We start from the raw sequence: 15,611 nt of genomic DNA, 5'->3' as shown, positions 1-15,611 counted from the left end.
TGGGGTGAGTCCTGGGGACAGAGTGACCCCCGTCCCTGGGGTGAGTCCCTGGGGACAGAGTGACCCCCGTCCCTGGGGTGAGTCCTGACCCCCGTCCCTGGGGTGAGTCCTGGGGACAGAGTGACCCCCGTCCCTGGGGTGAGTCCTGGGGACAGAGTGACCCCCGTCCCTGGGGTGAGTCCTGGGGACAGAGTGACCCCCGTCCCTGGGGTGAGTCCTGGGGACAGAGTGACCCCCGTCCCTGGGGTGAGTCCTGGGGACAGAGTGACCCCCGTCCCTGGGGTGAGTCCTGGGGACAGAGTGACCCCCGTCCCTGGGGTGAGTCCTGGGGACAGAGTGACCCCCGTCCCTGGGGTGAGTCCTGGGGACAGAGTGACCCCCGTCCCTGGGGTGAGTCCTGGGGACAGAGTGACCCCCGTCCCTGGGGTGAGTCCTGGGGACAGAGTGACCCCCGTCCCTGGGGTGAGTCCTGGGGACAGAGTGACCCCCGTCCCTGGGGTGAGTCCTGGGGACAGAGTGACCCCCGTCCCTGGGGTGAGTCCTGGGGACAGAGTGACCCCCGTCCCTGGGGTGAGTCCTGGGGACAGAGTGACCCCCGTCCCTGGGGTGAGTCCTGGGGACAGAGTGACCCCCGTCCCTGGGGTGAGTCCTGGGGACAGAGTGACCCCCGTCCCTGGGGTGAGTCCTGGGGACAGAGTGACCCCCGTCCCTGGGGTGAGTCCTGGGGACAGAGTGACCCCCGTCCCTGGGGTGAGTCCTGGGGACAGAGTGACCCCCGTCCCTGGGGTGAGTCCTGGGGACAGAGTGACCCCCGTCCCTGGGGTGAGTCCTGGGGACAGAGTGACCCCCGTCCCTGGGGTGAGTCCTGGGGACAGAGTGACCCCCGTCCCTGGGGTGAGTCCTGGGGACAGAGTGACCCCCGTCCCTGGGGTGAGTCCTGGGGACAGAGTGACCCCCGTCCCTGGGGTGAGTCCTGGGGACAGAGTGACCCCCGTCCCCGGGGTGAGTCCTGGGGACAGAGTGACCCCCGTCCCCGGGGTGAGTCCTGGGGACAGAGTGACCCCCGTCCCCGGGGTGAGTCCTGGGGACAGAGTGACCCCCGTCCCCGGGGTGAGTCCTGGGGACAGAGTGACCCCCGTCCCCGGGGTGAGTCCTGGGGACAGAGTGACCCCCGTCCCCGGGGTGAGTCCTGGGGACAGAGTGACCCCCGTCCCCGGGGTGAGTCCTGGGGACAGAGTGACCCCCGTCCCCGGGGTGAGTCCTGGGGACAGAGTGACCCCCGTCCCCGGGGTGAGTGGCGAGGGCAGAGTGACCCCCTGTCCCCGGGGTGGGAGGCGAGGGCAGAGTGACCCCCTGTCCCCGGGGTGGGAGGCGAGGGCAGAGTGACCCCCGTCCCCGGGGTGAGAGGCGAGGGCAGAGTGACCCCCGTCCCTGGGGTGAGAGGGGGGTGGGGGCAGAGTGACCACCATACCTGGGGTGAGAGGCGAGGGCAGAGTGACTCCCGTCCCTGGGGTGAGTCCTGGGGACAGAGTGACCCCCGTCCCTGGGGTGAGTCCTGGGGGCAGCGTGACCCCCGTCCCTGGGGTGAGAGGTGAGGGCAGAGTGACCCCCGTCCCTGGGGTGAGTCCTGTGGACCGAGTGACCCCCGTCCCTGGGGTGAGAGGCGGGGGGCAGAGTGACTCCCGTCCCTGGGGTGAGAGGCGAGGGCAGAGTGACCCCCGTCCCTGGGGTGAGGTTGGGGCAGAGTGATCCCCGTCCCTGGGGTGTGGGGGGGGCAGAGTGACCCCCGTCCCTGGGTGTGTGGGGGGGGGGGCAGAGTGACCCCCGTCCCTGGGGTGAGAGGGTGGGGGGGCAGAGTGACCACCATCCCTGGGGTAAGGTGGCCTTTGGGCAGGCTGACCGTTGTTTGGGATAGGCTGGGTAAGGACGTTTCAGGGGAACGAGAGTTGTGCATTGGTTAGGGATCAGGCCAGCGATCCTGTTTGCGTTGGGACAATAGTGGTAGTCAGGTAACGGGATCCGGAGTGACCCTGTCCGGTCGGGGCGTAGCGACCGTGACCCTCACAGTGGTTAGCACTTTAAAAAAAAATATATTTTAAAGGTTTTCATAAAATATCAATAACAAAATGAGAAAGAAAAAAGAACCCAATAGGGTTAAGTACAAAACACAATCTAAAAAAGCAGCCCCCAAACCCCCCCCCCCCCCCATACATAAATAATAAATTAACATTAACACCCCGACTTAACACAACAGGTGTATACACCCCCTCAGACCCTCCAGTGTAAATAACATAAACAAAAATAAATTAAACCCCTGCCCCGAGCTGCTGCTGCCATTGACCAATGTCTATCGTTCTGCCAGAAAGTCTAAGAACGGTTGTCACCGCCTAAAGAACCCTTGTACCGACCCTCTCAAGGCGGATTTCACCCTCTCCGATTTAATGAACCCTGCCATATCGCTGATTCAGGATTCCACGCTTGGGGGGCCTTGCATCTTTCCACTGAAGGAGAATCCTTCGCCAGGCTACCAGGGACGCAAAGGCCAGTCCCCAATCGCCCATCCCGACCCTCAGTCTGTGTCCAGCTTCTCGGCCTGAACAAAGGCCCACGCCTCCTCCGTAGACTCAAAATAATGGTGCCGGTCCTTGTGGGTAACTCACAGTCGCGCCGGCTGCAACATGCCGAACTTCACCCCCTTCCTGTGCAGCACCGCCATCACTCGATTGTACCCGGCCCTCCTCTTCGCCACCTCTGCACTCCAGTCCTGGTATATTCGAACCTCCGCGTTTTCCCGCCTGCTGCTACTCTCCTTCTTGGCCCACCTGAGCACGCACTCCCGATCAACGAACCGATGGAACCGCACCAGCACCGCCCGCGGAGGCTCATTAGCCTTGGGCCTCCTCGCCAACACTATGGGCCCCTTCCAGCTCCAGGGGCCCCCGGACGGACCCCGCTCCAAGCAGCGAGTTCAACATGGTGACCACATAGGCCCCCACGTCTGGCCCCTCCAGCCCCTCCGGGAGGCCCAGAATCCACAGATTCATCCGCCTCGACCGATTCTCCATCTCCTCGAACCGCTCCTGCCATTTCTTGTGGAGCGCCTCGTGTGCCTCCACCTTTACCGCCAGGCCTAAGATCTCGTCCTCATTGTCAGAGATCTTTTGTCGAGCCTCGCGGATCGCCACCCCCTGGGCCGTCTGTGTCTCCAGCAGCTTATCAATAGAAGCCTTCATCGGCTCTAGCAGGTCCATTTTAATCTCTTTGAGGCAGCGCTGGATACCTTCCTGTTGCTCCTCCGCCCACTGCCTCCACGCTGCCTGGTCCCTGCCCGCTGCCATTTTGTCCTTCCCTCCCTTCTTCGGGTCCACCACCACCTTTTTTGTCGCCCCGCTCCTAGTTAAAGCCATATGCTGATGGGGAGCTGTTATTAACTCCTTCCCACACCGGGAAATGTTGAAAAAGTGCCGTTGGGGGCCCTGAAAAGAGCCCAAATGTCCGTTTTTGCGGGAGCCGCCGAATGTGCGACTTAGCTCCGCATAGCCGCAACCGGAAGTATTGAGAGCGAATCCTTTTGGCAGTGTTCACTTCACCAATCTGCCCCAAAAAGTCTGTGGAAACTCCTGGAAAAAGGTCTGAGTCTGTTCCAGACGCGAGCTGCCGAATGCGCGACCTACTCCTCCATGGCCGCCACCGGAAGCCTCGTCCCCGCTTCTTCAATGGCCTTGGTGAGATCTTTTCACAGTTGTTCCCTCTGCTGCTAGAATTCACCTTCAATAACGGCCCTCAAGTCAGCTTGAAGCCTTTAAGCTTGCCCTTCCCCCACCTGCATGCTGGAAGAGGCTTTTGTATTTCCTGCAGCTCCAGCTAAATCGTTTACTGTTTCTGCCGGGTCTGGTGACCAAGAAACATACCATACCTGGGGGACACCATTGGGGGAATGTTGCAGTCTTCTTCCCACACTGGGAAATGTCGAAGAAATTCCGTTGGGGGCCCTGTAAAGAGCCCAAAAGTCCGTTCCAAGCGGGAGCTGCCAAACATGCGACTTAGCTCTGCATATACACAACCGTAAGTCCCAGTGGTTAGCACTGTTGCTTCACAGCGCCATGGTCCCAGGTTTGTTTCCCAGCTTGTGTCATTGTCTGTGCGGAGTCTGCACGTTCTCCCTGTGACTGCGTGGGTTTCCTCTGGTGCTCCGGTTTCCTCCCACAAGTTCCGAAAGACGTGCTGTTAGGGAATTTGGACATTCTGAATTCTCCCTCTGAGTACCCGAACAGGTGCCGGAATGTGGTGACTAACAGTAACTTCATTGCAGTGTGAATGTAAGCCTACTTGTGAAAATAATAAAGATTTTTATTAGTATGTCCGGACGGGGCAGCAGTGACCCTGTCCGGTCAGGACGGGGCGGCAGTGACCCTGTCCGGTCGGGACGGGGCGGCAGTGACCCTGTCCGGTCGGGACGGGGCGGCAGTGACCCTGTCCGGTTGGGACGGGGCGGCAGTGACCCTGTCCGGTCGGGACGGGGCGGCAGTGACCCTGTCCGGTCGGGACGGGGCGGCAGTGACCCTGTCCGGTCGGGACGGGGCGGCAGTGACCCTGTCCGGTCGGGACGGGGCGGCAGTGACTCTGTCCGGTCAAGACGGGGCGGAGGTGACCCTGTCCGGTCGGGCCGGGGCAGCAGTGACCCTGTCCGGTCGGGACGGGGCGGCAGTGACTCTGTCCGGTCAAAACGGGGCGGAGGTGACCCTGTCCGGTCGGGCCGGGGCAGCAGTGACCCTGTCCGGTCGTGACTGGGCAGCAGTGACCCTGTCCGGTCGGGACGGGGCAGCAGTGACCCTGTCCGGTCGGGACGGGGCAGCGGTGACCCTGTCCGGACGGGGCAGCGGTGACCCTGTCCGGACGGGGCAGCGGTGACCCTGTCCGGTTGGGACGGGGCGGTGGTGACCCTGTCCGGTTGGAACGGGGCGGCAGTTACCCTGGCCGGTCGTGACTCGGCAGCAGTGACCCTGTCTGGTCGGGACGGGGTGGTGGTGACCCTGTCTGGTTGGGACGGGGCTGCGGTGACCCTGTCTGGTTGGGATGGGGTGGTGGTGACCCTATCTGGTTGGGACGGGGAGGTGGTGACCCTGACCGGTTGGGACGGGGCGATGGTGACCCTGTCCTGTCGGGACGGGGCGATGGTGACCCTGTCCAGTTAGGACGGGGCAGCAGTGACCCTGGTTGGGACGGGGTGGTGGTGACCCTGTCCGGTTGGGACGGGGCGGTGGTGACCCTGTCGGGACGGGGCGATGGTGACCCTGTCCGGTTGGGACGGCACTGAGGGGGCAGTCACTCCTGTGAGTGGGGAGCAAAGGGTGAAGAGCAACTCCAACACTGAGAATTGAGAAGCTCTGACACTGGTTATAGGGCAGACAGTAAGATACAACAGTTCCTGTGTAGGAGAGACTGGCATTGCACAACTGTGGTTCGTAGTGTAAATGGAAAGCATAGGATCTGTATATCAAAACTGAAGTTATTTCATTGGGTCAGTGATGTTTTTCCTTTGATTCATTGGACAGGTGGAAGCATCGAGTCCCAGACATGGTGGTGAGAGTGTGGCAGAGGTGCTGAAGGCTCATGGTGTGAAGTATGTTTTTACTTTGGTGGGAGGACACATCTCGCCCATCCTTGTGGCTTGTGAGAAGATTGGGATACGTGTGGTAGACACACGACATGAAGTCACGGCTGTATTTGCTGCTGATGCTGTGGCCAGGCTTTCAGGTAATGAGGGTACCTGCTCATTATGCAAAGGGGTACCATACACTTGGCACAGGCTCTGAAGAATGACCCAGTTGTACCAATCTGATACTTCCTATACTTGTGCATTTCCCTCGCAATCCCCCTAAATTTTGTTTTATTTATTTGGTGCAGTCACAAGCTAACAGTGCATCAGACTACCCCATCTTGTTCCATTGCTGGATGACACTGCTTCCATCAGCCAGAGCTTGATTCGTGTCCAGCTCTACATCGCCCTATTCCCTTCCCTGCTCCCTCTAAACTTTCTGTTCATCTAACTCTTCTGCAGCCTCCCATACTTCACTCCATTATTGACGGTCATATCTTCAGCTGAGTTCCCTGGAATTCTTTCAACCTCACTCCTATTTTCCCCCAAACCCTCCTTAACAAAAGTCAAAGACTTATTTCAAGCAGGGCAACAGATTACGGCTTGATTTTCATCAGCAGCCATTTCGGGTTCTCCATTGTTTTCCCGTGATTCCACTGACATTGGGTTGTATTCTCTGCTGTATGGAATTAAATTTGAGGTGCTTTAGGATGATTAAAGGATATGATAGGGCAGAGAAAGAAAAACTATTTCCTCTGTGGAGTCTAGAACCAGGGGCATAATATTAAAATTAGAGCTAGGCAGCTGAGGGATGAACTCAGGAAGGACTGTGCATGAGTGAGTGGTGTAAATCTGCAAAACCCTCCCCCCAAAAAGCTCTTGAAGAAAGTGGCCAACGAGAGGTTGAGGAGAGTTTTGATCGACAAGGGTATTGAGGGTTACAGAACCAAGAGATCAAACATGATGTAATTGAATGATGGAAGACTTAATGAGTTCTCTCCTGTTCCTCTATGTTCTACATTGTACAATCCTTAATTTCCTTCTGATCTCAGCCTTCAATGCTCACACCCTTTTCAGTGAAATGTTTAATCTGCGCTGTAGCTTTTGGCCAACACAAAACGGTTTATTTCAGTTTTAACATTATACAAACAGTATCACTTCCTGTTTGCTCTAACCGTAGCATTTTGTATTTAATATTCTTGGCATCACTGTTTGCACTGATGCAAATGGAATTCCAGCACCTCCACTATTCGCGCTGACTGCAAATATTCGGTTTTCCCTTTAATGCCATGTTGTTTCTCTTCAATTTATAAAAAAAAAAGATGTCTCAAGAATAGGAATAAAAACATCTCTAAGTACCTCTCATTGAAGCTCTAGCTTCCCCACATTAGAACAGTGACTATGAAAGTACTTAATTGGCTGTGAAGCCCTTTGGAACATCCTGCAAGGAGCTTTATAACATTTTTTTTTTTTCCCTGTCCACCATTATTTCCTTGTTACCTGATCTTCCCACCAAAGCCCATTGTCCTTGACTCTCCCTTGCTTTTTTTCATCCACTTGGAACCCTTTGTCTCTATTATCTCGTCTAATAGATTATTTCAAACATTTATCCTTTGATACGGGCTGCACGGTGGCACAAGTGCGAGCACTGCTACCTCACAGAGCTAGGGACCCGGTTTCAATTCCGGCCTCGGGTGATTGTCTTTGTGGAGTTTTCACATTCTCCCTGTGTCTGCGTGGCTTTCCTCCGGATGCTCCGGTTTCCTCCCACAGTCCGAAGAAGTGCAGGTTAGGTGGAGTGGCTATGTTGAATTGTCCGTTAGTGTCCAGGGATGGGCAGGTTACGTGGGGTTGTGGGGTGCTCTTTCGGAAGGTTGGTGCAGACTTGATGGGCCGAATGGCCTCCTTCTGCACTGCAGGGATATTATGGTTCTCTGAACTACATCCCGCTCTCTCATATTTTGAAATATGCATGTCTGCATCGGCTCTCTCAAACCTCTACAGATGTGCGATACAGAGCATCCTATCCGTCTGCATCACAGCCTGGAATGGCAACTGCTCGGTCCAAGGTCGCAAGAAACTGCAGAGTGTGGTGAACTCAGCCCAACGCATCACACAAGCTTGTCACCCCCACATTGATTCTGTATACACCTCCCGCTGCCTCAGGAAGATAGACAGCATTATCAGAGACCCTTCCCACCCAGACATTGCCTTCTTTCAGACCCTTCCATCAGGCAGAAGGTACAGAAGCCTGAAGAACTGCACATCCAGACATAGGAACAATTTCTTCCCCATAGCTCCAAGACTCTTCAACGACTCCTCCTCGGTCTGATCTGTTCCTGTAAGAACACTATTCACGACGCCCTATGCTGCTCTTGCTTTGTATTTGCTTTGTTTGGCCCCTTGTTCCGCACTGTAACCAATCACTGTTTGTCGATGTACCATTTGTCAATGTTCTCTGTTGATTATTCTTTTGTCTACTATGTATGTACTGTGTTCGTTCCCTCGGCCGCAGAAAAATACTTTTCACTGTACTTCGGTACATGTGACTAAATCAAATCAATCAATCCATCAATCAATCAAACTTTGCACACTGTTTCCTCCTGTGACTCAATCTTCCCCATGATTTCAACAATCCTTATCTTGTTCTTCTTTTTCTGCTGCACCGTAGAGGACTTTGAATCCAATCTTGATGCACTGAGCCATTGCTGCTTCTCTCTTTTTAAACCATGCCACCATAGGCCCTTTACGTTGTTATCTCTGTAAGGTGCAGCCAACCATTAAGATGCAGGGTGCCTTTCATTACAACCTCATTGGCACTCACTTTTACATTTTACGGAAGAAAACTTGATCAAGAAGATCACTTAGTGTACTGTATCCTATTTCAATCCATAGTCTGCACCTTGCTAATCCAAATGTCACTGCTTAATCCTACAATCCGAAGCTATTCGGGATAATCGTAATTAATGGCTGTTAATGGGGAAGAGAAAGAAAAGGGGACTCAAGCTGCAGATAACAGTGAAAATGGATTCATAAGACAACTTTTTAAATCTTCCTTACTTTTGCTATACTAATATAAGATCTGTTTATCTTGCATTATTGGAACCAACTGCAGCTGCTCTGCACCTCTCGGCATAGATAGCCTGTTCTATCTTGAACTGACGGCAGTGTAGATCTAGTATTGTGGGTCTGCTGTCTTGCCCCTAATGATTGTTGTACGTATGCTCCCCAAACTGAGACTGTTCACCTCACAGCTGAGTCTTCACATTATAAGCAGAACCCAGCACCGTTCAATCTCTGACTGAAAGTAAGGAGAGTGCAATGGGAAGGTCAATCATCCTTGTGTTTCCCCCTTAACCAGAATGGGGAAGAGACCAGCTGAAATTGCCTTAGCCATTGACATTGGGGAGGGGAGAGAGAGAGGGGGTGGATGAAGCTCATCTCAATATAGTGGGGAGTCCAGCTGTTTAACATTGCAAGAACCATGGCTATAGAACGCTTGTACTGAAAACTGATTGGCTCTGTGTTTCAGGTTCCATTGGTGTTGCTGCAGTTACCGCTGGTCCTGGCTTAACCAACACTGTGACTGCGGTTAAAAATGCACAAATGGCAGAGACTCCGGTGCTGCTAATTGGGGGAGCAGCTGCAACCCTTTTACAGGTAAACAGAAACTTCCCATGAGGGAATGTTTGCATCCAGGGAGAATAACTACAGCTTGTTTTCACGTACTGCTTTTACCTCATTGTAACAAATCCCAAGGTACTTCACTGGAGTGTTATCAAATAAAATATGACACCAAACCACATAGGGGATATTAGGGCAGGTGATCAAAAACATGGCTAAAGAGGTAGTGAAGGAAAGAAAGAGGCAAAGCAGTTGAGGGAGGAAGTTCCGTAGCTTAGGGCCCAGGCAGCTGAATGTGGAGTGATTAAAACCAAGGTTGCTCATGGTCAAAATTAGCACATCACCGATACCTCTCGGTGGGGGCGGGTGGGGGGGGGAGGGAGGAGGAGAGTGTTATGAGGCTGGAAGCGATTACAGGGATAGGGAGGTATGAGATATTGTAGAGGGCTTTTGAATTTAGAAGAAACTTCTCTACCCAAAGAGCGGTGAGGGTGTGGAACTTGCTACCAGGGGTAGGTTGGAGTGAATGGTGTCGACTGTGTGAAGGTGAGGCTCGACGAGCATTCGAGGGGAAAAGGGAATAGAGGGTTACGATGATCGATTTAGATGATGAAAGATGAGAGGAGGCTGGAGTTGGGCATAAACACCAGCATGGACTGGTTGGGTCAATTGGACTGTTTATTTGCTGTATTAAATACAGGGTGAAAATCATATACTGTGCTCAAGACAGATAAACATTCAATTAGATGATAAAACTGGTGAGATTTATTTATTTATTTTTACATTTAGAATACCCAATTATTTTTCTCCAATTAAGGGGCAATTTAGCGTGGCCAATCCACCTCCCCTGCACATCTTTGGGTTGTGAGGGTGAAACCCACACAGACACGGGAAGAGTGTGCAAACTCCACACGGACGTAGAAGAGGGAGTTGGGGCGGGGGTCCGCCGCCTGGGGGACTGAAGGGTGCGGGAGGCGCGGGCACGTGGCTGGCCTAAAAAAGGGGACGGCTAGTTGGCGGGAGGGGCGGAGGCGAGTAGCCCCCTGGTCCGGGTGTTCGCGCACTTAAAGGGACTGAAGGCAGACGTGGTCATGCTCCAGGAGACACACTTGAAGGTGGCAGATCAGGTCAGGCTGAGAAAGGGATGGGTAGGGCAGGTCTTTCACTCTGGGCTGGATGCGAAGAATGGAGGGTTGCGATACTGATGGGGAAGCGGGTGTCGTTTGAGGTGATGAATATTGTGGCAGATAATGGAGGTCGATACGTGATGGTGAGTGGTAGATTGCAGGGGACACGGGTGGTACTGGTGAACGTATATGCCCCGAATTGGGATGATGCCGGATTTATAAATCCTATGTTGGGTCGGATCCCGGATCTGGAGGCAGGGAGCTTGATAATGGGGGGGGGGGGGGACTTCAACACGGTGCTGGACCCAGCACTGGACCGTTCCAGGACTGGCAAGAGGCCGGCTGCGGCCAAGGTGCTCAGAGCTTATGGACCAGATGGAGGAGTGGATCTGTGGAGGTTTGCCAGGCCGGTGGCCAGAGAATTTTCTTTTTTCTCCCACGTCCATAAAGCCTATTCCCGGATAGATTTCTTTATAATGAGTAGGGCGCTAATCCCGAAAGTGGAGGGAACGGAATATTCGGCTATAGCCATCTCGGATCACGCCCCGCATTGGGTGGAGCTGGAGTTGTGGGAGGAGAGGGACCAGCGCCCGCTGTGGCGCCTCGATGTGGGACTGTTGGCAGATGAGGTGGTGTGCGGGCGCATCTGGGGGTGTATTCAAAGATACATGGAGGCCAACGACAATGGGGAGGTGCAGGTGGGGGTAGTCTGGGAGGGTCTGAAGGCGGTGGTTAGGGGAGAGCTAACTTCCATTAGGGCCCATCGGGAGAAGAGGGAGAGATTGGTGGGGGAGATATTACGGGTGGACAGGAGCTATGCAGAGGCCCCGAGGAGGGGCTGCTTAGGGAGCGACGAAGCCTCCAAATGGAATTTGATCTATTGACCATGGGGAAAGCAGAGGCGCAGTGGAGGAAAATGCAGGGGGCAGTATATGAGTATGGGGAGAAGGCGAGCCGGATGCTGGCACATCAGCTTCGTAAGAGGGAGGCAGTGAGGGAGATTGGTGGAATTAGAGATAGAGGGGGGAATATGGTGCAGAGTGCGGTGAGAATAAGCGAGGTATTTGGGGACTTCTATGGGGATCTGTATAGGTCTGAGCCCCCGGAGAGGGTGGGGGGGGGGAGGGGATGCGCCGATTCTTGGATCAACTGAGGTTCCCGAGGGTGGAGGAGGAGCAGGTGGCTGGTTTGGGGGTGCCGATTGGGCTGGAGTAGCTGGTTAAAGGATTGGGGCGCATGCAGACGGGGAAGGCCCTGGGACCGGACGGATTCCCGGTTGAATTTTACAGAGAGTATGTGGACCTGCTGGGCCCGTTGATGGTGAGAACTTTCAATGAGGCGAGGGAGGAGGGGACCTTGCCCCCGACAATGTCCCGCGCGCTGATCTCGTTGATTTTGAAGCGGGATAAGGATCCATTGCAATGTGGATCGTATAGGCCAATTTTGCTCCTCAATGTAGACGCTAAGTTGTTGGTGAAGGTGCTGGCTACGAGGATTGAGGACTGTGTCCCGGGGTGATCCATGAGGACCAGACGGGGTTTATGAAGGGCAGACAGTTAAACACGAATGTGCGGAGGCTCTTAAATGTGATCATGATGCCCTCGGTGGAGGGGGAAGTGGAGGTAGAGGCGGCTATGGACGCGGAGAAGGCCTTTGATCGGGTGGAGTGGGAGTATCTCTGGGAAGGGCTTGGGAGGTTTGGGTTCGGGGAAGGGTTCATAAGATGGGTCAGGCTGTTATATAGGGCCCCAGTGGCGAGTTTGGCTACGAACCGGCGGAGGTCGGAGTACTTTAGGTTGTACCGCAGGACGAGGCAGGTGTGTCCCTTATCCCCCTTGTTGCTTGCACTGGCAATTGAGCCGCTGGCCATGGCACTGAGGGGAGTCTAGGAACTGGAGGGGATTGGTCCGGGGGGGGGAGGAGAGGAACACCGGGTGTCGTTATATACTGATGACCTGTTGTTATATGTTGCAGACCCAGTGGAGGGGATGGCGGAGGTTATGCGGATCCTCGGAGTTTTGGGACTTCTCGGGCTATAAGCTCAACGTGGGGAAGAGTGAGCACTTTGTGGTGCATGCGGGGGACCAGGGGAGGGGGATAGACGAGCTACCGCTGAAGAGGGAGGAGAGGAGCTTCCGATATCTGGGGATCCAGGTAGCTAGGAGCTGGGGGGCCCTGCACAAGCTCAATTTGACACGGTTCATGGAGCAGATGGAGGAGGACTTCAAGAGATGGGATATGCTGCCAAGAGATGGGATATGCTGCCACCCTCCCTGGCGGGTAGGATGCAGTCGGTCAAGATGACGGTCCTCCTGAGGTTCCTGTTTGTGTTCCAGTGCCTGCCCATACTAATCCCCAAGGCTTTTTTAAAATGGGTAAGCAGGAGTATTATGAGATTCGTATGGGCGAATAAGACCCCGAGGGTGTTTTTGGAGCGTGGCAGGGACAGGAGGGGGCTGACGTTGCCGAGTCTATGTGACTAATATTGGGCAGCTAATGTGGCGAGGATCCGTAAGTGGGTAATGGAGGGAGAGGGGGCAGCGTGGAAGAGGCTAGAGGTGGTGTCTTGTGTGGGTACGAGTCTGGGGGCGCTGGTGACGACACCGTTGCCGCTTCCGCCGACAAGGTACACCACGAGCCCGGTGGTGGCGGCGACTCTGAAGATCTGAGGGCAGTGGAGGCGGCATAGGGGCGAGGTGGTAGGTCCGGTCTGGTCCCCGATACGAGAGAACCACAGGTTCGTTCCGGGTAGGAAGGATGGGGGGTTTCTGAGCTGGCATCGGGCTGGGATTAGAAGAATGGGGGACCTATTCATCGATGGGACGTTTGCGAGCCTAGGGGCGCTGGAGGAGAAATTTGGGTTACCTCCCGGGAATGCTTTTAGGTACATGCAAGTGAGGGTGTTTGTGAGACGGCATGTGAGGGAATTTCCACTGCTCCCAGCACAAAGGATTCAGGACAGGGTGATTTTGGGTGTATGGGTTGGAGAAGGCAAGGTCTCGGCGATCTATCAGGAGTGCAGGAGGCGGAGGAGGCCTCGGTGGAGGAGTTAAAGGGTAAGTGGGAGGAGGAGCTGGGGAGAGCTGGATGAAGATCTGTGGGCTGATGCCCTGAGTAGGGTTAATTCTTCCTCCTGCTGTGCCAGGCTCAGCTTAATACAGTTCAAAGTTGTCCATAGGGCGCATATGACAGGGGCGAGGATGAGTATGTTTTTTGGGGTGGAGGACAGGTGTGTGAGGTGCTCGGGGAGCCCAGCAAATCACGGCCACATGTTCTGGGCATGCCGGCGCTGGATGGGTTCTGGAGGGGTTTTGCGAGGACTATGTCCAAAATGGTGAACACCCGGGTCAAGCCGAGCTGGGGGATAGCATTATTTGGGATATCGGATGAGCTGGGAGTGCAGGACATTTGCGTCCCTGGTAGCCCGGCGAAGGATCCTGCTCTTGTGGAGGGATGCGAAGCCCCCAAGCGTGGAAGCTTGGATTAACGATATGGCAGGGTTCATCAAGTTGGAAAGGATAAAGTTTGCCTTGCGAGTGTCTGTGCAGGGGTTCTCCAGGCTTTGGCAACCGTTCCTAGATTTTCTCGCGGAACGTTAGGTGGAGGTCAACAGCAGCAGCAACCCGGGGGCGGGGGGGCGTTTGGTTTTCCTGTTTTGTTTAGGTTAGAGTGGGGCGTTTTCCTTACTGGTGTGTTTATTTGTTAATTGAGGGTTATTGTATTTTGTTGGAAATCTCATGTATAATTTTTGCTTGTTTTGTGCTTTATTCTTTTTCTGGTTGGAGTGTTTTGTTGAAAATTTTAATCAATATATTTATTTTAAAAATCTCCACACGGACAGTGACCCGGGATCGAACCCGGGTCCTCAGCGCTGTAGGCAGCAGTGGTAACCACTGTGCCACCGTGCCGCCCAACTGGTGAGATTTAAGCAAGGTCTTGGAAGAGAGAGGGTAAGGAAGAGGGAGCATGAGAGGGAGTTCCGAAGCATGGGACTGAAGGCACATCTAGCAGTGGTGGGAAGAGAGATTTCATGAAGCTAGAGTCCACAACAAAGAATTTGGGAGATGGGAGTGGACAGGGTTGGTTTTGTAGGACTGGAGGGGATGAGGATGAGAGGCCATGAAAGATTTAACCATGTAAATGGAAATTTTAAACTTGAGGCATTGAAGGATTTGGAAATAATGTAGATCGATAAGTGAGGACCAAAGTGTTGGTCGAGTTGATTAGGATTTGGGCAACACTATTCCTAAAGACATTAAATACCGAAGTTGAGCGATAGAAGGTGCCAAGCTAGCATTGGAGTACAGAGGTCTGGACGTATCAAAAGCATGGATCAGGATTTCACCAGCAAATAGCCTGAGGTCGAATAGAGGCGGGTAAAAAAAATTTTATTGAAGTATATTTAGTCAGGTTTTACATTTTTACAAACAATGTAACCAAGTTACAAAATTGTAGTAAGCAAGGAAAAAAGGCTCAACATGCATGAATACAGAGGGGAATAGGTGAGCAACATTACTAGCTCGATGTAATCATTAGACATCGCTATATGCCTCTATAGCCCCATCAGAGACTGTGGGAAAACAGGATGAAGCCATGACAACATGGCAAAATGGTGCACAGCCTCCCACGACGCGTTTGCTCATAATTACCATGAGAGTTCAAGATAAGTTTTCTGTGGCAACATCGGGCGTATACTAATATGTATCTCCCTCAACTCTCACAGTACCAGTGACACACCACAGCCTCCTCTCCTCGGCCACCAAACCCGTCTGCAACCATGCAGGAATCAATTACAGGTTCTTTATACCCATCTTTAGAAAAGAAAACAAAGAAAATACACAAAATCCTCAGTTCTAGCTGCATATACACCACACAATGCAACTTAGCCTCAATCTCAGGCCCAGTACAAACCAATATCGTTCCATACATTTGTACCGAGAGGACCGGCGACAACATGTTCGAATTATGATCAAGTCTTCGAGGACTCCCAAGAAATACAGGAAAAAGAGCTGTAGCTACCAGAAGTATACCACAGGATAAAAAAGGATCAGGACCCAACCTTTGTTCCGCGTTTCCCTTGCACGTGCCGAACAAACACTAATGAAAAACGCGCCAAACAAACACCAATGAATAAGAGAACAAGCTGCTCATTCAACCAAGAATCCCCCCCCGGCGGCATGCGGTCGGGGAGGGACGTCCCTAAGAGGCGTCTTCTTCAAGAAGGGAAACACCAAGCTCCAAGGGGCAACAGGATACCAAGC

At 53.8% G+C, this 15,611-nt stretch overlaps 1 protein-coding gene across 1 annotated transcript in view; it reads left to right on the top strand.

Moving 5' to 3' along the window:
- The window catches only part of ilvbl (ilvB (bacterial acetolactate synthase)-like), a 59,294-nt gene that overhangs the window by 5,729 nt on the left and 37,954 nt on the right, over positions 1 to 15,611 (top strand). Inside the window, exons 2-3 of the mRNA XM_072486782.1 lie at positions 5,556 to 5,757; positions 9,132 to 9,259. Coding sequence (XP_072342883.1) covers positions 5,556 to 5,757; positions 9,132 to 9,259 — 330 coding nt within the window. The remainder of the gene's footprint in view (positions 1 to 5,555; positions 5,758 to 9,131; positions 9,260 to 15,611) is intronic.

The sequence above is a fragment of the Scyliorhinus torazame genome, chromosome 21, assembly GCF_047496885.1.
Source record: "Scyliorhinus torazame isolate Kashiwa2021f chromosome 21, sScyTor2.1, whole genome shotgun sequence".
In the NCBI taxonomy this organism is placed as follows: domain Eukaryota; kingdom Metazoa; phylum Chordata; class Chondrichthyes; order Carcharhiniformes; family Scyliorhinidae; genus Scyliorhinus; species Scyliorhinus torazame.
This window is presented reverse-complemented; position numbering and strand designations above follow the sequence as displayed.